The sequence below is a fragment of the Megascapheus bottae genome, chromosome 10, assembly GCF_031878675.1.
Source record: "Megascapheus bottae isolate mThoBot1 chromosome 10, mThoBot2.hap1, whole genome shotgun sequence".
Lineage (NCBI taxonomy): Eukaryota > Metazoa > Chordata > Mammalia > Rodentia > Geomyidae > Megascapheus > Megascapheus bottae.
In genome coordinates, this window is record NC_143518.1 from 66,930,549 (window position 1) to 66,954,860 (window position 24,312).

Below are 24,312 nucleotides of genomic sequence, written 5' to 3' on the forward strand. Positions count from 1 at the left end.
GTGGGTCTTGAACTCTGGACCTGGGTGCTGTCCCTGAGCATTTCAGCTAAAAGCTACCACCATACCTCTGGAGCCACAGCTCCACTTCTTGTTTTCTAGTGATTAATCGGAGATAAGAGTCTCATGGACTTTAGTGCCCAGGCTGGCTTTGAACCTCGATCCTCAGATCTCAGCCTCCTGAGTAGCTAGGATGACAGGCGTGAGCCACCAGGCCCAGCTAGTTGCTTCTATTTTTATGGAACATAAACCCACAAAATGTATGCCCTTATTTGACACACAGCCCTGCTAATATTTCAGAATCTGTCCTCTGTAAATTCCTCACAGCTTCTCCTGGGATTGCTGCAAGCAGACAAGAGCATCATTGTCAGCCCGAAGATGGCTGTGAGGCTCTTTGTTCACGAGGCCACCCGTGTGTTTCACGACCGCTTAATCGAAGCCACTGAAAAAAGCCTTTTCTATCAGATGCTTTCAAAGGAACTCGAGAACTATTTTCAGGTAAACTTTGTTTTAAGAGTTATTTCAGGTGGAATCTTAGACAAGAACATTTTGTGAAAGTTTCCAACATTTCTCTTCTATTAAAGCAATCCCACTTGTACTTGACAGTGTCTCAGAACAGGGGTGAGGAACCATGGAGGGGGTGAGTGTGACGCCCTGGCTCCCTCCTCCTCCTCCTCCTCCTCCTCCTCCTCCTCCTCCTCCTCCTCCTCCTCCTCCTCTTCTTCTTCTTCTTCTCCTTCTCCTTCTCCTCCTTCTCCTTCTTCCTCTTCTTCTGCCAGTCCTGCATCTTGAGCTCAGGGCCTGAGCACTGTCCTTGGATTTTCTCAAGGCCAGAGCTCCACCACTTGAGCCTCAGCACCACTTCTGTTTTTTTTTTTTCTATGTACGTGGTACTGAGGAATGGAACCCGGGTCTTGGTGCATGCTAGACGAGCACTCCACCACTAGGCCACACTCCCGGCCCCCTCACTTGCACTTCTGCCTCTCCAGAGCCCAAAGCTGCTCATTTTCCTCCAGGACTAAGAACGGTCCACTCGAGGTACATCCTTGAGACTCTTCCTCCTCCACCCTTTGATTTTAGTTTCCTTGCTGCTGCCTTTTAGGGTGGGTCACAGAGACAAGTGCCTCAATAAACTGAGTCCCAGGAAGGACAGCAAGGCCAAAGGCCTTCTGTCTTTCCTCTTCTTGAGAGAGCTCGGAAGATACGGCTCTTCTACCCAGCAGTTCTGCTGCTCCTGCCTCTCTCCCTCCCTTCCCAGTACCACTCTCTCCCGTCCTGTTCATACAACCCTGAGGAATATAATACTATGGATATAAATTGACGGGATAGAATTATACTTGAAAAGAGTAAAAAAGAATTCCAAGACGAAAAACTTTATACGTGGAAATAAAGGTAGTTACAGACGTGCGTGTAGACAGCATGCAGATGATATTAGAATCTGTCCATGGGTGTGTAGATGTGTGTATATATTTAGAAATGCTGCTGGTGGTGGTGAGAACTCATAAAGTATCCATGCATTGAGGCCACTCCTGGGGACATTTTGTGAGACGCCCCCTCTCAAGCAGTCCCTGGGCGTGGTGGCACATGATATCTCTGCTGCAGAGGGGCTGGGATTTGGAGGATCAACATTTCAAGCCAGTCTAAGATTTAAAAAAAAATGGGGGCCTGGAGTTTGGCCTAGTGGTTAAAGTGCTTGCCTACCATGCACGAAGACCCAGGTTTGATTCCTCGGTACCACACACATAGAAAAAGCCAGAAGTGGTGCTGAGGCTCAAGTGGTAGAGCTCTAGCCTTGAGAAAGTCCAAGGACAGTGCTCAGGCCCTGAACTCAAGCCCAGGACTGGAAAAAAAAATAGAAATAAATCTGTGAGTCCCATTGCAACAGACAAAAGAAAAAGCTAGGCATGATGGCACATAATTCATATTTCAGCCAAGGCAGAAGCTTGTAGAATGACCAGCACAAAAAGGGGTGAGGGTGGGGTCCAAGCCCTGCACAAGCACAAAAGCCCAAACCAAGCCTCACCACTGTAGGAGACGTACATGTTCTTAATGTTAATAGATGCATTTTCAATGTAACTTTCTGTTCTTTATCCCAAACCCGCCAGGATATAATCACCCATGGCACATCTGTCCTTCATTTCTTAACATCAGTTAACGTCTGTTTCCTCTGGGGACCCCATCTCACCACATCCATCCCTGTACCCCCCACTATGGGCCCTCTGCCCACAGCCTTCCAGCTCTTCTCTGGTCCAGAGTCCTGTCACCCCTGGACGCTCCAGCCCACTCCCCCATTGTTCTCAGAGAGGCACTGCGTGTGAGACCTGAGTCTGGAGCGTGAGCCCTGCCTGTGTGGAATCCTCCGTCGGGAGCTCTGTGTGCTGCGTTTTCTGCCTCTGAAGGGGGGAGGCTTGTGATTCTGCTGCCTCGAGGGCTGAATGAATAGTGCCAGCTTACATGACATGTTTAGAACAACTTTTGGCACATAGTATGTCTTCAGTAAGTGTAAGCCAGACCTTGTATCTACCTTTCCAACCTGGACTTTAGAGACGGAGCTTGGTCTGCCCTCTAGATCTATGGCCGTTACTCTGTCACTCTGGGCATTTCAAATCCATTCCCAGTGTCCATCCAGTGCAGCCTCTTCTCCATCAAGGTGTCCTGCCCGTCCTCCTCCCCTTCATCTGGGCTCGACAGCCCACTGGGGTCTCACTGCCGCTTCCCGTGTGCAGCTCCACCCTTCCCTTCCCCCCCAGCCATCATTCCAGCTGTGGCTTGGGCCAGGTGCGGTGGCAAAACATGGTCCGGGCCCTATCTCAAAGAACAGCCCCAGAGTGGTGATGGAGGCCAGCTATCCAGCCATGCTGGGCACAGGGGTGGGGGGACACGGGGGAGTGGAAGTGGGGAGGGGAGCAGATGAGCGGAGACGGTGAGATGGATTGGCGTGCTCTGTGAACGCGCGTGGACATACGTGGTGACAATTTCTCCTCACTCATGTCTACTATCAGAAATAAAAATAGATTCAAAGACAAGGAAGCCACCAAACAACCGGAAAAAGCTGGAAGTAGAGAAACAGCTCCATGGCAGAACACTAGCCTTAAGTGAAAAAGCTAAGGGATGGCACAAGGCTCCCCCATGATGCCAGCGAGAAAAGAAAAAAAGGAAGGGAGGGAAGGAAGGAGGGAGGGAGGAAGGAAGGAAAAAGAAAACAATGTATTGGGCCCATGTAGAATATCTACTCCCATTTCTCCTGTACATCTAAACTGTAATGTTGATTCATCTTCATGATAAAAACTATGCACTATAAACTCCAAAGCACCTTGTAAGTTGCTACAGCTTAAATAAGATTTAGTATTATTTTGTTGCTAAGTATGTTTACTGTGTCTAATATCAAATACATTTAAAATTGTATCTTGGAGGATAAGTTGAGACAGAAGGATATAAAGAATTAAGATCCGTGAAGTAAAAATTATATAATAAAAAAAAAATGAGGAAGGGTTCACAGGCTTCACTATCCCAAATAGTCCACGGCACAGAGAAGGGTCCCTGCTCAGGCACGCCGCCAACACGGCCAGGCCTCGGAAGTGCCCGGCGGGGATGCTAACCGGAGCTCGTCCCGCAGATCCAGTGGTATTACCCAAAGCTGATGAATGACACCACGGTGTTTGTAGACTTCCTGGACATCAACAAGCCTCACAGAAAGAGGGTCTATCAGGACATCAGTGACTACGGGAAGCTCGCCACTGTGCTTAGCGATTTCCAGATGAAGTTAGGCTCCATGTCTTTGGAGGTAACGACGTGGCTCACACTCACCCGGCACTTGGGTGTGGGCAGAGGTGGAAGGCTTGGGCAGAGGGTCGGCTGTGCCCCGGTGTTGGGCCCGGTCCATCCCCCGTGCGGACAGTACACGTGGGCTGTGGAGCTGCCGGGACAGCACCACCGAGTTAGGCCCTTATTATGCACAGAGTGTGTTTTAAAAACACCACGCCAGCAATGGCCCAGACGCTGGGAAAATCTCTCCCTCCCATGACCAGCGCTGCCAAGGCAGCCAAGGTCCGATGCCACGCTCCCGTCTCCATCTCCTCCGAGCTGGCCGGCGTTTCCTGAGCGCTGGCACAGCACCACCGAGCACGGGAGGCCCCCAGGCCAGGCACGCTGGACCCGACTTGTGACTGTCTGGTCTCCCCTGCCAGGTTTCTCACCCGCTGGTGTTTTTCAAGGAAGCCATTGAGCACATTGCAAGAGCGACGAGAGCACTCCGGCAGCCCAGGAGTCACATGATACTGGTAGGCACTTTTCTGGTGTTTCTAAGTTTGCAAAATAACATTTTTAACTACAAATAATCTGCTTAGAAAAGTCTCATCCATTCTTTATGAAAACTTAGAATAACTGAGTCACAGGACAGAATCCTGTCCTCAATAGTTTGCAAAAAGAAAACCTAACACCCAAACCGTTCTTGTGAATAAACTGGCAGAGCCGCCCCATGAGTGTGCCTAGCCACAGCACAAGACCTGCGCAGGCGGCGCCTGGCTCCAGAAAGGACCCATCACCTTGAATTTTGGCTTAGAAATGTGAGCAACGGCAGAGTCAGTGAAGAGGAGCAGCGTTCTTGGAAAAATCCCAAATACTTTAAAAATATTTTTGGAAAACTAAATTCCAGCATAGTTCTAACCAACATGTTGTTTAATAAGTGTGTTTTCTGTTGCGGGACTTCCCCTGCTCTGGCACGTCATTTAAAGACCCCATTATTCAGCAGGGCATGGTAGCACGCCTCTGCGCCCAGAGAGCCAACAAGTAGAGTAGCCAAGGCCAACCCTGCCAAAATGAAGGAACGCTATTTCAAAAACAAAGGCCGGGATTGTGGCCCAGCATGCACGAAGACCCAGGTTCGATTCCTCAGTACCACATACATAGAAAAAAACTGGAAGTGGTGCTGTGGCTCAAGTGGTAGAGCTCTGGCCTTGAGAAAACCAAAGGACAGTGCTCAGGCCCTGAGCTCAAGCCCAGGCCTGGGGGAAAAAAAGAAAAAGAAAGAGAGAAACATCCATGGGTTGTTAATTAACTTAGTCCAGCAAAGGCTGCTGGGGCAATAATCGAACAGAGCTGTAGGATTCGTGGTAACTCTGCATTGGGAGGGGGGAAAGAAGGGAAGGGGAAGAGGAAAAACTGGGTCAAAGCTCATTGTACACATGTGCCTTATAATCCATGTAATTAATATCCGATGGTGAAATAATACTGCACTATCAGGTGAAGACCTAGGAATGTGACAGGCCTGAGAGATGGCACGGACCAGCTCGTGCCAACACAGCAGTTCACTTACCCTAGAAAAACACAGCCGCTGCCATGAGGGCTGAGAAATTCGGAGACCTAAATAAAAGTTAATGAGGAGTTTTTTATTTTCCTTCGTGGAGCCTGACAGTAGAGAAGCTGGCTGGGACACGGCCACCAGGGCCCAGGAAGCAAGCGGGTCAGCTTCTCCTACAACCCCTGCTCTTGGCTGTGTCTTACAAAGCTCAACACTGTCTTGCTATCCCACCCAGCAACCAGGCAGCCGCACATGTGCACAACTGAACTGAAACCCCAGGCCACACAGAGCCCTCCAGACGCCTGGTGACACCAACTCTAATCACCACACTCTGGAGCAGCCGGGAACCTGCAGGTTCCCGGCCAAAATCACCGCCAAAATCCAGCCCAGACACACAGAAAACCAGACCCGGGAAATGCACAGGAATCACAGGCTGATTTTTGTTTTTCTTCCAAGATTGGAATTGATGGGTGTGGAAAAGAAACATGTGCAGCCTTGGCCTGCTACTTGGAAGAGCACAAGCTGTCACGAGTGCCTTACCTCTGCCCCTACGTGGAGTTCAAGGAGATGTTTAAGACAGTGTTTGTCCAGACCGGAGTGGAAGGGAGCCCTACCACGCTGATCCTGGCACCCCAGCACCTGGAGCAGGTAGGTGCCCCTGAGCCAGGCCTGGAGGAGAAGGCGGAAGCGTCCTGCGGCTCCTCTGTCTCCTCCCCATCCAGTCGTGAGCACAGACATGGTGTGTTTGTGATCGTGCCATCGTCTTTCTCACTTTACCACCTTCCCTTCGATCGAAAGGCAGGAAGTAACACATCTGTTGACCTGACTCCCTGGTCTTGTAAGGAGTGTTTTGAACATGCTGTCCTCTGTGCCAGGGGCCTACAGGGCTCCCTGGTGCCAGGCTCTGGGTCCCCTTCTGTCCCCACCGGGCACAGTCAGATTCTCCTTGCACAAGATTCTTCTTTGCATACAGAAAAAGTGCTAATGTGCATCGCTTCCCTTTAAGACACAATTTATTATGTTATAAAATACAACACAATTAGGCGTACACCTCAGATTGTAGTCTATGTTATGATGAGGTTGAAGGAGCATGGTTAAATACTTGCAATTTGATATATATGAGTATTTATGCAATGCTCATCCTGATGTTTTTCTAATGCTCAGCCTCTCTCTACCAGAGTTTTATTTTTTTTTGTCTTTCATAACAATTATTTTTGTCACTCACAGGACTTGAACTCATGGCCTGGGCACTTTCCTTGAGCTTTCCTGCTCAAGGGTAGGGCTCTAACATTTTGAGCCACCCCACTACTGCTGGTTTTCTGGTGGTTAATTGGAAATTAGTTTCACAGGCTTTCCTGCCTAGGTTGACATCAAACCATGATCCTCAGATCTCAGCTTCCTGAGTAGCTAGGATATTTTAAGAATAAATCTGGGGCTGGGAGTTTGGCCTAGTGGTAGAGTACTTGCCTAGCATGCATGAAGACCTGGGTTTGATTCCTCGGTACCACATACATAGAAAAAAGAGCCGGAAGTGGTGCTGAGGCTCAAGTGGTAGAGCTCTAGCCTTGAGAAAGTCCAAGGACAGTGCTCAGGCCCTGAGCTCAAGCCCAGGACTGGCAAAAAAAAAAAAAGAGTAAATCCAAGAATCCAAGTGCCAGGTCATATCTGTTATATATCCCTCCTTGCATTGTGTCTCGGGTCACAGTCCTCAACGGGACGCCCCGCCCCACTGCCACAGTCTCCGCACACACTGCAGAGGGCCTCCACTCCCAGGCCAAGCCCAGGGTGGTAATTTCAGAAAGTCACTTCAGGACTGATCCCCCATTTCCACATGGCTCAAGGCCTCTAGGTCTTGCTCTCTGGTGATGCCGTTTCTGCCCCTGTGCACACCTGAGGGTCACCGGGGGCATCCAAGCTTCCGCACGGGCTTGAGAAGAGCTGGATGCTCTTTTTCTCTCAGCCGCACATGGGGTGGCTTCTGATAGGCCTTGCCCACCTGTCCTCCTTTTTGCTTTTCCCGTTAGAAGCCTAGTTGGTCAAAGCTGGACCCAGTGGCGGAGCCTGCAAGCCCATCGTGAGGGGCTGAACCCAGAGGGCCACACAGCAGGACCCTCTTGAGAGAGGAAGGCCGAGGCAGAGGCAGGCAGGCGGGTGGACAGAGGGAGGACAATGACGGGGTTAAATTAAGCCCTCTGCCATGTTATAAAGAAGTTACCTTTAAAATGTATCTTCTTAAATGCTAGTTTACATGTAAAGTGTACTCTTTCCTTTTGCCTAAGGACTCATTTCTGGAAGATTTGAACTGTGTTATCAATTTGGGGAAAATACCTGACTTGTTTGAAAATGAGGAGCTGGATTCCATCACGAGCAGGGTCAGGTCCCGCCCCGAACAGTTCGGTTATCTAGACGACAGACGAACGGCGCTCTCCTTCTTCCAAAAGGTAATTTTTGTGGTTGTTTTATCAATACAGACAAATACAAGTATTGTCCAGTTCTGATGGGAGTGTTCAAGTTCACTGTTGAATACTACTTGTTTAGATCTGGAAGTGAGGAATTCAGCGCTAAAGCCACACCGTTCGATTAGCAGTCGGAAGATCAGCAAGGCTCTGGTCACTGCCATGACGGCTGAGGACAGGGACCCGTGGGCATGTCCCAGTGAGCGAGGCTTTTGTTTAGACTGTATTGGTAGCAAGTCAAGAAAGAAAGAAAAATTCTTCGATCCCTTTTGATAGCTGAGATTGATCAGGAGAAGATGGATCAGAAACTAGCTGCCAGAGAGCAAGTTTAGTGTTCAGAATGGATGCACAGCAGGAAAGATGTGAAAGAATCCGCCTCTCAGGAAAGCAAGCACAGTGAGAGTGAGAGCCAGAGGGACCCAGAGAAAGACAGCAGCCGGCCACTGCCTGCACAGGTAGACGAGATTTCCCGCGTCTGAGGAAGAGCTGCCTGGAGCACTTTGGGCCCTGCGCTTTGTTGGTCTCAGGGTGATTGGGAAGCAGAACCTGATGTCAGCCATTCCTCAGCGGCTTCCTCAGGGACCCCTGGAGGAAGTGCTGCTGCTGCTGTTCTATCCCAGAAATGGAATCCACAGTCGATGGAGAACAACTGCAAAGAGAGGCTACTGAGGCTGAACTACCCGACATTTCTAAAGTTACCTTACTTTATTGTTACTATAGGGGTGAGGCAGAGTCAGGAAATGAGTGCATTTCCCTCAGTCAGGGTCTCCTGCTCCCTTGCTCTCCCCCAGGCCCTTCCTGTATAGCCCACATTCATCAGTGTTCAGTGGGCTGCACTTTCTCAACCTCCTCCCTCCACTTCTGTGCCCACCCCAGCCTTCCAGAAGACACACCCTTGAATACACCATGCAGAACACCCACAGAACAGAACACCCCAGCCTTCCTGAAGACACACCCTTGATTACACCATGCAGAACACCCACAGAACAGAACACCCCAGCCTTCCTGAAGACACACCCTTGAATACACCATGCACAACACACACACGACAGAACACCCCAGCCTTCCAGAAGACACACCCTTGAATACACCATGCAGAACACCCACAGGACAGAACACCCCAGCCTTCCTGAAGACACACCCTTGAATATACCATGCAGAACCCCCACAGGACAACACCCCAGACTTCCTGAAGACACACCCTTGAATACACCATGCAGAACACACACAGGACAGAACACCCCAGCCTTCCTGAAGACACACCCTTGAATACACCATGCAGAACACCCACAGGACAGAACACCCCAGCCTTCCTGAAGACACACCCTTGAATACACCATGCACAACACACACACGACAGAACACCCCAGCCTTCCTGAAGACACACCCTTGAATACAATATGCAGAACACCCACAGGGCAGAACACCCCAGTCTTCCTGAAGACAGACCCTTGAATACACCATGCAGAACACCCACAGGACAACACCCCAGCCTTCCTGAATACACACCCTTGAATACACCATGCAGAACACCCACAGAACAGAACACCCCAGCCTTCCTGAAGACACACCCTTGAATACACCATGCACAACACACACACGACAGAACACCCCAGCCTTCCTGAAGACACACCCTTGAATACAATATGCAGAAAACCCACAGGGCAGAACACCCCAGCCTTCCTGAAGACACAGCCTTGAATACACCATGCAGAACACCCACAGGACAGAACACCCCAGCCTTCCTGAAGACACACCCTTGAATACACCATGCAGAACACCCACAGGACAGAACACCCCAGCCTTCCTGAAGACACACCCTTGAATATACCATGAGAACACCCACAGGACAAAACACCCCAGCCTTCCTGAAGACACACCCTTGAATACACCATGCAGAACACCCAAAGGACAGAAAACCCCAGTCTTCCTGAAGACACACCCTTGAATACACCATGAGAACACCCACAGGACAGAACATCCGAGCCTTCCTGAAGACACACCCTTGAATACACCACGAGAACACCCACAGGACAGAACACCCCAGACTTCCTGAAGACACGCCCTTGAATACACCATGCGGAACACCCACAGGACAAAACACCCCAGCCTTCCTCAAGACACACCCTTGAATACACCACGAGAACACCCACAGGACAACACCCCAGCCTTCCTGAAGACACACCCTTGAATACACCATGCAGAACACCCACAGGACAGAACACCCCAGACTTCCTGAATACACACCCTTGAATACACCATGCAGAACACCCACAGGACAGAACACCCCAGCCTTCCTGAAGACACACCCTTCAATACACCATGTAGAACACCCACAGGACAGAACACCCCAGCCTTCCTGAAGACACACCCTTGAATGCACCATGCAGAACACCCACAGGACAGAACACCCCAGCCTTCCTGAAGACACACCCTTGAATACACCATGCAGAACACCCACAGGACAGAACACCCCAGCCTTCCTGAAGACACACCCTTGAATACACCATGCAGAACACCCACAGGACAGAACACCCCAGCCTTCCTGAAGACACACCCTTGAATATACCATGAGAACACACACAGACAGAACACCCCAGCCTTCCTGAAGACACACCCTAAATACACCATGCAGAACACCCACAGGACAACACCCCAGTCTTCCTGAAGACACACCCTTGAATACACCATGCAGAACACCCACAGGACAGAACACCCCAGCCTTCCTGAAGACACACCCTTGAATACACCATGCAGACACACACAGGACAGAAAACCCCAGCCTTCCTGAAGACACACCCTTGAATACACCATGCAGAACACACACAGGACAGAACACCCCAGACTTCCTGAAGACACACCCTTGAATACACCATGCAGAACACACACAGGACAGAACACCCCAGCCTTCCTCAAGACACACCCTTGAATATACCATGAGAACACACACAGGACAGAACACCCCAGCCTTCCTGAAGACACGTCCTTGAATCCACCATGCAGAAGACCCACAGGACAACAGCCCAGTCTTCCTGAACACACACCCTTGAATACACCATGCAGAACACCCACAGGACAACACCCCAGCCTTCCAGAAGACACACCCTTGAAAACACCAAGCAGAAGACCCACAGGACAGAACACCCCAGCCTTCCTGAAGACACACCCTTGAATACACCATGCACAACACACACACGACAGAACACCCCAGTCTTCCTGAAGACACACCCTTGAATACACCATGCAGAACACCCACAGAACAGAACACCCAGCCTTCCAGAAGACACACCCTTGAATACACCATGCAGAAGACCCACAGAACAGAACACCCCAGCCTTCCTGAAGACACACCCTTGAATACACCATGCAGAACACCCACAGGACAACACCCCAGCCTTCCTGAAGACACACCCTTGAATACACCATGCAGAACACCCACAGGACAACACCCCAGCCTTCCTGAAGACACGCCCTTGAATCCACCATGCAGAACACCCACAGGACAACACCCCAGCCTTCCTGAAGACACACCCTTGAATACACCATGCAGAACACCCACAGGACAACACCCCAGCCTTCCAGAAGACACACCCTTGAATACACCATGCAGAACACACACAGGACAACACCCCAGTCTTCCTGAAGACACACTCTTGAATAAACCATGCAGAACACCCACAGGACAGAACACCCCAGACTTCCTGAAGACACACCCTTGAATACACCATGCAGAACACCCACAGGACAACACCCCAGCCTTCCTGAAGACACACCCTTGAATACACCATGAAAACACACACAGGACAGAACACCCCAGACTTCCTGAAGACACACCCTTGAATGCACCATGCACAACACACACAGGACAGAACACCCCAGCCTTCCTGAAGACACACCCATGAATACACCATGCAGAACACCCACAGGGCAGAACACCCCAGCCTTCCTGAAGACACAGCCTTGAATACACCATGCAGAACACCCACAGGACAGAACACCCCAGCCTTCCTGAAGACACACCCTTGAATACACCATGCAGAACACCCACAGGACAGAACACCCCAGCCTTCCTGAAGACACACCCTTGAATATACCATGAGAACACCCACAGGACAAAACACCCCAGCCTTCCTGAAGACACACCCTTGAATACACCATGCAGAACACCCACAGGACAGAACACCCCAGTCTTCCTGAAGACACACCCTTGAATACACCATGAGAACACCCACAGGACAGAACATCCCAGCCTTCCTGAAGACACACCCTTGAATACACCACGAGAACACCCACAGGACAACACCCCAGCCTTCCTGAAGACACACCCTTGAATACACCATGCAGAACACCCACAGGACAGAACACCCCAGACTTCCTGAATACACACCCTTGAATACACCATGCAGAACACCCACAGGACAGAACACCCCAGCCTTCCTGAAGACACACCCTTGAATACACCATGCAGAACACCCACAGGACAACACCCCAGCCTTCCTGAACACACACCCTTGAATACACCATGCAGAACACCCACAGGACAGAACACCCCAGCCTTCCTGAAGACACACCCTTGAATATACCATGAGAACACACACAGGACAGAACACCCCAGCCTTCCTGAAGACACACCCTAAATACACCATGCAGAACACCCACAGGACAGAACACCCCAGCCTTCCTGAAGACACACCCTTGAATACACCATGCAGAACACCCACAGGACAGAACGTCCCAGCCTTCCTGAAGACACACCCTTGAATACACCATGCACAACACACACACGACAGAACACCCCAGCCTTCCAGAAGACACACCCTTGAATACACCATGCAGAACACCCACAGGACAGAACACCCCAGACTTCCTGAAGACACACCCTTGAATACACCATGCAGAACACCCACAGGACAGAACACCCCAGCCTTCCTGAAGACACACCCTTGAATACACCATGCAGAACACCCACAGGACAGAACACCCCAGCCTTCCTGAAGACACACCCTTGAATAAACCATGCAGAACACCCACAGGACAGAACACCCCAGTCTTCCTGAAGACACACCCTTGAATAAACCATGCAGAACACCCACAGGACAGAACACCCCAGTCTTCCTGAAGACACACCCTTGAATAAACCATGCAGAACACCCACAGGACAGAACACCCCAGACTTCCTGAAGACACACCCTAAATACACCATGCAGAACACCCACAGGACAACACCCCAGCCTTCCTGAAGACACACCCTTGAATACACCATGAAAACACACACAGGACAGAACACCCCAGCCTTCCTGAAGACACACCCTTGAATACACCATGCAGAACACCCACAGGACAACGCCCCAGCCTTCCTGAAGACACACCCTTGAATACACCATGAAAACACACACAGGACAGAACACCCCAGACTTCCTGAAGACACACCCTTGAGTACACCATGCACAACACACACACGACAGAACACCCCAGCCTTCCTGAAGACACACCCATGAATACACCATGCAGAACACCCACAGGGCAGAACACCCCAGCCTTCCTGAAGACACAGCCTTGAATACACCATGCAGAACACCCACAAGACAGAACACCCCAGCCTTCCTGAAGACACACCCTTGAATACACCATGCAGAACACCCACAGGACAGAACACCTCAGCCTTCCTGAAGACACACCCTTGAATATACCATGGGAACACCCACAGGACAAAACACCCCAGCCTTCCTGAAGACACACCCTTGAATACACCATGCAGAACACCCAAAGGACAGAACACCCCAGTCTTCCTGAAGACACACCCTTGAATACACCATGAGAACACCCACAGGACAGAACATCCCAGCCTTCCTGAAGACACACCCTTGAATACACCACGAGAACACCCACAGGACAACACCCCAGCCTTCCTGAAGACACACCCTTGAATACACCATGCAGAACACCCACAGGACAGAACACCCCAGACTTCCTGAATACACACCCTTGAATACACCATGCAGAACACCCACAGGACAACACCCCAGCCTTCTTGAACACACACCCTTGAATACACCATGCAGAACACCCACAGGACAGAACACCCCAGCCTTCCTGAAGACACACCCTTGAATATACCATGAGAACACACACAGGACAGAACACCCCAGCCTTCCTGAAGACACACCCTAAATACACCATGCAGAACACCCACAGGACAGAACACCCCAGCCTTCCTGAAGACACACCCTTGAATACACCATGCAGAACACCCACAGGACAGAACGTCCCAGCCTTCCTGAAGACACACCCTTGAATCCACCATGCACAACACACACACGACAGAACACCCCAGCCTTCCAGAAGACACACCCTTGAATACACCATGCAGAACACCCACAGGACAGAACACCCCAGCCTTCCTGAAGACACACCCTTGAATACACCATGCAGAACACCGACAGGACAGAACACCCCAGCCTTCCTGAAGACACACCCTTGAATATACCATGAGAACACACACAGGACAGAACACCCCAGCCTTCCTGAAGACACACCCTAAATACACCATGCAGAACACCCACAGGACAACACCCCAGTCTTCCTGAAGACACACCCTTGAATACACCATGCAGACACACATAGGACAGAACACCCCAGCCTTCCTGAAGACACACCCTTGAATACACCATGCAGAACACACACAGGACAGAACACCCCAGCCTTCCAGAAGACACACCCTTGAATACACCATGCAGAACACACACAGGACAGAACACCCCAGCCTTCCTGAAGACACACCCTTGAATATACCATGAGAACACACACAGGACAGAACACCCCAGCCTTCCTGAAGACACGCCCTTGAATCCACCATGCAGAACACCCACAGGACAACACCCCAGCCTTCCTGAAGACACACCCTTGAAAACACCAAGCAGAAGACCCACAGGACAGAACACCCCAGCCTTCCTGAAGACACACCCTTGAATACACCATGCACAACACACACACGACAGAACACCCCAGTCTTCCTGAAGACACACCCTTGAATACACCATGCAGAACACCCACAGAACAGAACACCCCAGCCTTCCAGAAGACACACCCTTGAATACACCATGCAGAACACCCACAGAACAGAACTCCCCAGCCTTCCTGACGACACACCCTTGAATACACCATGAGAACACCCACAGGACAAAACACCCCAGCCTTCCTGAACACACACCGTAGAATACACCATGCAGAACACCCACAGGACAACACCCCAGCCTTCCTGAAGACACACCCTTGAATACACCATGCAGAACACCCACAGAACAGAACACCCCAGCCTTCCTGAACACACACCGTTGAATACACCATGCAGAACACCCACAGGACAACACCCCAGCCTTCCTGAAGACACACCCATGAATACACCATGCAGAACACCCACAGGGCAGAACACCCCAGCCTTCCTGAAGACACAGCCTTGAATACACCATGCAGAACACCCACAAGACAGAACACCCCAGCCTTCCTGAAGACACACCCTTGAATACACCATGCAGAACACCCACAGGACAGAACACCTCAGCCTTCCTGAAGACACACCCTTGAATATACCATGGGAACACCCACAGGACAAAACACCCCAGCCTTCCTGAAGACACACCCTTGAATACACCATGCAGAACACCCAAAGGACAGAACACCCCAGTCTTCCTGAAGACACACCCTTGAATACACCATGAGAACACCCACAGGACAGAACATCCCAGCCTTCCTGAAGACACACCCTTGAATACACCACGAGAACACCCACAGGACAACACCCCAGCCTTCCTGAAGACACACCCTTGAATACACCATGCAGAACACCCACAGGACAGAACACCCCAGACTTCCTGAATACACACCCTTGAATACACCATGCAGAACACCCACAGGACAACACCCCAGCCTTCTTGAACACACACCCTTGAATACACCATGCAGAACACCCACAGGACAGAACACCCCAGCCTTCCTGAAGACACACCCTTGAATATACCATGAGAACACACACAGGACAGAACACCCCAGCCTTCCTGAAGACACACCCTAAATACACCATGCAGAACACCCACAGGACAGAACACCCCAGCCTTCCTGAAGACACACCCTTGAATACACCATGCAGAACACCCACAGGACAGAACGTCCCAGCCTTCCTGAAGACACACCCTTGAATCCACCATGCACAACACACACACGACAGAACACCCCAGCCTTCCAGAAGACACAGCCTTGAATACACCATGCAGAACACCCACAGGACAGAACACCCCAGCCTTCCTGAAGACACACCCTTGAATACACCATGCAGAACACCGACAGGACAGAACACCCCAGCCTTCCTGAAGACACACCCTTGAATATACCATGAGAACACACACAGGACAGAACACCCCAGCCTTCCTGAAGACACACCCTAAATACACCATGCAGAACACCCACAGGACAACACTCCAGTCTTCCTGAAGACACACCCTTGAATACACCATGCAGAACACCCACAGGACAGAACACCCCAGCCTTCCTGAAGACACACCCTTGAATACACCATGCAGACACACATAGGACAGAACACCCCAGCCTTCCTGAAGACACACCCTTGAATACACCATGCAGAACACACACAGGACAGAACACCCCAGCCTTCCAGAAGACACACCCTTGAATACACCATGCAGAACACACACAGGACAGAACACCCCAGCCTTCCTGAAGACACACCCTTGAATATACCATGAGAACACACACAGGACAGAACACCCCAGACTTCCTGAAGACACGCCCTTGAATCCACCATGCAGAACACCCACAGGACAACACCCCAGCCTTCCTGAAGACACACCCTTGAAAACACCAAGCCGAAGACCCACAGGACAGAACACCCCAGCCTTCCTGAAGACACACCCTTGAATACACCATGCACAACACACACACGACAGAACACCCCAGTCTTCCTGAAGACACACCCTTGAATACACCATGCAGAACACCCACAGAACAGAACACCCCAGCCTTCCAGAAGACACACCCTTGAATACACCATGCAGAACACCCACAGAACAGAACTCCCCAGCCTTCCTGACGACACACCCTTGAATACACCATGAGAACACCCACAGGACAAAACACCCCAGCCTTCCTGAACACACACCGTAGAATACACCATGCAGAACACCCACAGGACAACACCCCAGCCTTCCTGAAGACACACCCTTGAATACACCATGCAGAACACCCACAGAACAGAACACCCCAGCCTTCCTGAACACACACCGTTGAATACACCATGCAGAACACCCACAGGACAACACCCCAGCCTTCCTGAACGCACACCCTTGAATACACCATGCAGAACACCCACAGGACAACACCCCAGCCTTCCTGAAGACACACCCTTGAATACACCATGCAGAACACCCACAGGACAGAACACCCCAGACTTCCCGAAGACACACCCTTGAATATACCATGCAGAACACCCACAGGACAGAACACCCCAGCCTTCCTGAAGACACACCCTTGAATACACCATGCAGAACACCCACAGGACAGAACACTCCAGACTTCCTGAAGACACACCATTGAATACACCATGAGAACACCCACAGGACAGAACACCCCAGCCTTCCTGAAGACACACCCTTGAATACACCATGCAGAACACCCACAGGACAGAACACCCCAGCCTTCCTGAACACACACCCTTGAATACACCATGCAGAACACCCACAGGACAACACCCCAGCCTTCCAGAAGACACACCCTTGAATACACCATGCAGAACACCCACAGGACAACACCCCAGACTTCCTGAAGACACACCCTTGAATACACAATGAGAACACCCGCAGGACGGAACATCCCAGCCTTCCTGAAGACACACCCTTGAATACACCATGCAGAACACCCACAGGACAGAACACCCCAGACTTCCTGAAGACACACCCTTGAATACACCATGAGAACACCCACAGGACAAAACACCCCAGCCTTCCTGAAGACACACCCTGGAATACATCATGCAGAACACCCACAGGACATAACACCCCAGACTTCCTGAAGACACAGCCTTGAATACACCATGCAGAACACCCACAGGACAGAACACCCCAGCCTTCCTGAAGACACACCCTTGAATACACCATGAGAACACACACAGGACAGAACACCCCAGACTTCCTGAAGTCACACCCTTGAATACACCATGCAGAACACCCACAGGACAACACCCCAGCCTTCCTGAAGACACACCCTTGAATACACCATGCAGAACACCCACAGGACAACACCCCAGACTTCCTGAAGACACACCTTTGAATACACCATGAGAACACCCACAGGACAACACCCCAGTCTTCCTGAAGACACACCCTTGAATACACCATGCAGAACACACACAGGACAAAACACCCCAGCCTTCCTGAAGACACACCCTTGAATACACCATGCAGAACACCCACAGGACAACACCCCAGCCGTCCAGAAGACACACCCTTGAATACACCATGAAGAACACCCACAGGACAGAACACCCCAGCCTTCCTGAAGACACACCCTTGAATACACCATGCAGAACACCCACAGAACAGAACACCCCAGCCTTCCTGAAGACACATCCTTGAATACACCATGCAGAACACCCACAGGACAGAACACCCCAGCCTTCCTGAAGACACACCCTTGAATACACCATGCAGAACACCCACAGGACAGAACACCCCAGCCTTCCTGAAGACACACCCTTGAATACACCATGCAGAACACCCACAGGACAGAACACCCCAGCCTTCCTGAAGACACACCCTTGAATACACCATGAGAACACCCACAGGACAGAACACCCCAGCCTTCCTGAAGACACACCCTTGAATACACCACGCAGAACACCCACAGGACAGAACACCCCAGCCTTCCTGAACACACACCCTTGAATACACCATGCAGAACACCCACAGGAGAACACCCCAGCCTTCCAGAAGACACACCCTTGAATACACCATGAAGAACACCCACAGGACAACACCCCAGACTTCCTGAAGACACACCCTTGAAAACACAATGAGAACACCCGCAGGACGGAACATCCCAGCCTTCCTGAAGACACACCCTTGAATACACCATGCAGAACACCCACAGGACAGAACACCCCAGACTTCCTGAAGACACACCCTTGAATACACCATGAGAACACCCACAGGACAAAACACCCCAGCCTTCCTGAAGACACACCCTGGAATACATCATGCAGAACACCCACAGGACATAACACCCCAGACTTCCTGAAGACACAGCCTTGAATACACCATGAGAACACACACAGGACAGAACACCCCAGACTTCCTGAAGACACACCCTTGAATACACCATGCAGAACACCCACAGGACAACACCCCAGACTTCCTGAAGACACACCTTTGAATACACCATGAGAACACCCACAGGACAACACCCCACTCTTCCTGAAGACACACCCTTGAATACACCATGCAGAACACACACAGGACAAAACACCCCAGCCTTCCTGAAGACACACCCTTGAATACACCATGCAGAACACCCACAGGACAACACCCCAGCCGTCCAGAAGACACACCCTTGAATACACCATGAAGAACACCCACAGGACAGAACACCCCAGCCTTCCTGAAGACACACCCTTGAATACACCATGCAGAACACCCACAGAACAGAACACCCCAGCCTTCCTGAAGACACATCCTTGAATACACCATGCAGAACACCCACAGGACAGAACACCCCAGCCTTCCTGAAGACACACCCTTGAATACACCATGCAGAACACCCACAGGACAGAACACCCCAGCCTTCCTGAAGACACACCCTTGAATACACCATGCAGAACACCCACAGGACAGAACACCCCAGCCTTCCTGAAGACACACCCTTGAATACACCATGCAGAACACCCAAAGGACAGAACACCCCAGCCTTCCTGAAGACACACCCTTGAATATACCATGAGAACACACACAGGACAGAACACCCCAGCCTTCCTGAAGACACACCCTAAATACACCATGCAGAACACCCACAGGACAACACCCCAGTTTTCCTGAAGACACACCCTTGAATACACCATGCAGAACACCCACAGGACAGACCACCCCAGACTTCCTGAAGACACACCCTTGAATACACCATGCACACACACACAGGACCGAACACCCCAGCCTTCCTGAAGACACACCCTTGATTACACCATGCAGAACACCCACAGGACATAACACCCCAGCCTTCCTGAAGACACACCCTTGAATATACCATGAGAACACACACAGGACAGAACACCCCAGCCTTCCTGAAGACACGCCCTTGAATCCACCATGCAGAACACCCACAGGACAACACCCCAGCCTTCCTGAAGACACACCCTTGAAAACACCAAGCAGAAGACCCACAGGACAGAACACCCCAGCCTTCCTGAAGACACACCCTTGAATACACCATGCAGAACACCCACAGGACAGAACACCCCAGACTTCCTGAAGACACACCCTTGAATACACCATGCAGAACACCCACAGAACAGAACACCCCAGCCTTCCAGAAGACACACCCTTGAATACACCATGCAGAAGACCCACAGGACAACAGCCCAGTCTTCGTGAAGACACACCCTTGAATACACCATGCAGAACACCCACAGAACAGAACACCCCAGCCTTCCAGAAGACACACCCTTGAAAACACCAAACAGAAGACCCACAGGACAGAACACCCCAGCCTTCCTGAAGACACACCCTTGAATACACCATGCAGAACACCCACAGGACAGAACACCCCAGCCTTCCTGAAGACACACCCTTGAATACACCATGCAGAACACCCACAGAACAGAACACCCCAGCCTTCCAGAAGACACACCCTTGAATACACCATGCAGAACACCCACAGAACAGAACACCCCAGCCTTCCTGAAGACACACCCTTGAATACACCATGCAGAACACCCACAGGACAACACCCCAGCCTTCCTGAACACACACCCTTGAATACACCATGCAGAACACCCACAGAACAGAACACCCCAGCCTTCCAGAAGACACACCCTTGAATACACCATGCAGAACACCCACAGAACAGAACACCCCAGCTTTCCTGAAGACACACCCTTGAATACACCATGCAGAACACCCACAGGACAACACCCCAGCCTTCCTGAAGACACACCCTTGAATACACCATGCAGAACACCCACAGAACAGAACACCCCAGCCTTCCTGAACACACACCCTTGAATACACCATGCAGAACACCCACAGGACAGAACACCCCAGCCTTCCTGAAGACACACCCTTGAATGCACCATGCAGAACACCCACAGGACAACACCCCAGCCTTCCTGAAGACACACCCTTGAATACACCATGAGAACACACACAGGACAGAACACCCCAGACTTCCTGAAGACACACCCTTGAATACACCATGCAGAACACCCACAGGACAGAACACCCCAGCCTTCCTGAAGACACACCCTTGAATACACCATGCAGAACACCCACAGGACAACACCCCAGCCTTCCTGAAGACACACCCTTGAATACACCATGAGAACACACACAGGACAGAAGCCCCCAGACTTCCTGAAGACACACCCTTGAATACACCATGCAGAACACCCACAGGACAACACCCCAGCCTTCCTGAAGACACACCCTTGAATACACCATGCAGAACACCCACAGGACAACACCCCAGACTTCCTGAAGACACACCCTTGAATACACCATGAGAACATCCACAGGACAACACCCCAGTCTTCCTGAAGACACACCCTTGAATACACCATGCAGAACACCCACAGGACAACACCCCAGCCTTCCAGAAGACACACCCTTGAATACACCATGCAGAACACCCACAGGACAGAACATCCCAGCCTTCCTGAAGACACACCCTTGAATACACCATGCAGAACACCCACAGAACAGAACACCCCAGCCTTCCTGAAGACACACCCTTGAATACACCATGCGGAACACCCACAGAACAGAACACCCCAGCCTTCCTGAAGACACACCCTTGAATACACCATGCAGAACACCCACAGGACAGAACATCCCAGCCTTCCAGAAGACACACCCTTGAATACACCATGCGGAACACCCACAGGACAACATCCCAGCCTTCCTGAAGACACACCCTTGAATACACCATGAGAACACCCACAGGACAGAACACCCCAGCATTCCTGAATACACACCCTTGAATACACCTTGCAGAACACCCACAGAACAGAACAGCTCAGCCTTCCTGAAGACACACCCTTGAATACACCATGCCGACACCCACAGGGCAGAACACCCCAGCCTTCCTGAAGACACACCCTTGAATACACCATGCAGAACACCCACAGGACAGAACACCCCAGCATTCCTGAATACACACCCTTGAATACACCATGCAGAACACCCACAGGACAGAACACCCCAGCCTTCCTGAAGACACACCCTTGAATACACCATGCGGAACACCCACAGGACAGAACACCCTAGCCTTCCTGAAGACACACCCTTGAGCACACCATGCAGAACACCCACAGGACAACACCCCATCCTTCCTGAAGACACACCCTTTAATATACCATGCAGAACACCCACAGGGCAGAACACCCCAGCCTTCCTGAAGACACACTCTTGAATACACCATGCAGAACACCCACAGGACAACACCCCAGCCTTCCTGAAGACACACCCTTGAATACACCATGCAGAACACCCACAGGACAGAACATCCCAGCCTTCCTGAAGACACACCCTTGAATATACCATGAGAACACCCACAGGACAACACCCCAGCCTTCCTGAAGACACACCCTTGAATACACCATGCAGAACACCCACAGGACAGAACATCCCAGCCTTCCTGAAGACACACCCTTGAATACACCATGAGAACACCCACAGGACAACACCCCAGCCTTCCTGAAGACACACCCTTGAATACACCATGCACAACACACACAGAACAGAACACCCCAGCCTCCCTGAAGACACTCCCCTGAATACACCATGAGAACACCCCCAGGACCGCACCCAGCCTTCCTGAAGACACACCCTTGAATACACCATGCAGAACAACCACAGAACAGAACACCCCAGCCTTCCTGAAGACACACTCTTGAATACACCATGCAGAACACCCACAGGACAACACCCCAGCCTTCCTGAATACACACCCTTGAATACACCATGCAGAACACCAACAGGACAGAATCGCTAAAAACTAAATACTAAGAAAGGTCTATTTCCGGATCTTGGAGTTTATTTCAGTATGTACATTATTTTATGTAAATATGAAGAGGCAGTGATGCATTGTGCCTTTGTGATTCATTCTCTCCTAAAGATATCCTCTTTTGGTCTCACTGTGTGTGAGTATTTAAAATTCTGTATTATTTATTATATCCCAGTGCATTTTAGATCTAATTTCTGTGTATCAGTGAAATCATGTGCTGTTTGTCTCTGAGCTTGGCTTACCTCACTTACCATGCTTTCTCAAGTTCCATCGATTTTCCTGCAAATGACATTATTTTATTCATTCTAATGGTTGTGTGAAATTCCATCGTGTATAGGCACCACAGGTTTTGGATTCAGTCTTCTACTGTGGGGCTTCTGGCTTGTTTCTGTATCTTGGCTGCTGTGAATGCTGCAGCAGTGAACATGGATGTGCAGGTGTCCTTACCATATCCTGGCTCAAGATGCTCAGGGTAGATGCCCAGGAGTGGTATGGCTGGGTCGTAGGAAAGATCTGGGTATGGTTTTCTGAGGAACCTCCAGACTGCTTTCCAGAATGGCTGTACTAGTTCACATTCCCACCAGCAGTGCAGTAGGGTTCGTTTTTCCCCACATCCCCGCCAGCATTTGTTGTTATTAGATTTCAAGATGTTGGCCAGTCTAACTGGGGTAAGATGGATCTCAGGGTTGTTTTGATTTGTGTTTCCTTTATGACCAGGGATAATGAGCATTTCCTCATGTATTTCTTTGCCATTCTTACCTCTTCTTCTGAGAAGTCTCTCCTTAGCTACCTTGCCCATTTTCTGGTGTATTAAGTGTATGTGTGTGTGTGGGGGGGTAGTTTCTTGAGCTCCTTGTATATATTGGATTTTAGGCCTTTGTCTAATGTATTGCTGGTACAGATACTTTCCCAACTGGTTGGCTGTCTTTGTAGTTTAATAAGTAGGTTCTTAGCAATGCAGAAACCTTTTTTATTTTAATGTAGTCTCCCTTGTTGAGTATCTCATCTCACCTCCTATCTGTTGTACCCCTGAGACTCCATTCAGGAGATTCCTGCCTGTAACTATAAGCTCTAATATCTCTCTTGTCTCTTGCAGTAGTTTGGTCTTTGATCCACTTTGTGTTGAGTTGGGTGGTGTTGGTGAAAAGCAGGGGTCCACTTTGGTTTTCTGCAGGTGGCTTCCCAGTTTTCCCCTCACCAGCTGTTGAAGAGGCTATGATTTTTCCACTGTGTATCTTTGGCTCCTCGGTCAAATATTAGATGACTGTATGTGGTTTTATT

The 24,312-nt window shown here is 50.6% G+C and overlaps 1 protein-coding gene across 1 annotated transcript in view; it reads left to right on the forward strand.

The window, feature by feature from the left end:
* Nucleotides 1-24,312, forward strand: part of LOC150058661 (dynein axonemal heavy chain 14-like) — a 90,707-nt gene that overhangs the window by 61,016 nt on the left and 5,379 nt on the right. Inside the window, 5 exon segments of the mRNA XM_090341651.1 lie at nt 325-495; nt 3,614-3,781; nt 4,185-4,277; nt 5,753-5,944; nt 7,576-7,737. Coding sequence (XP_090197777.1) covers nt 325-495; nt 3,614-3,781; nt 4,185-4,277; nt 5,753-5,944; nt 7,576-7,737 — 786 coding nt within the window.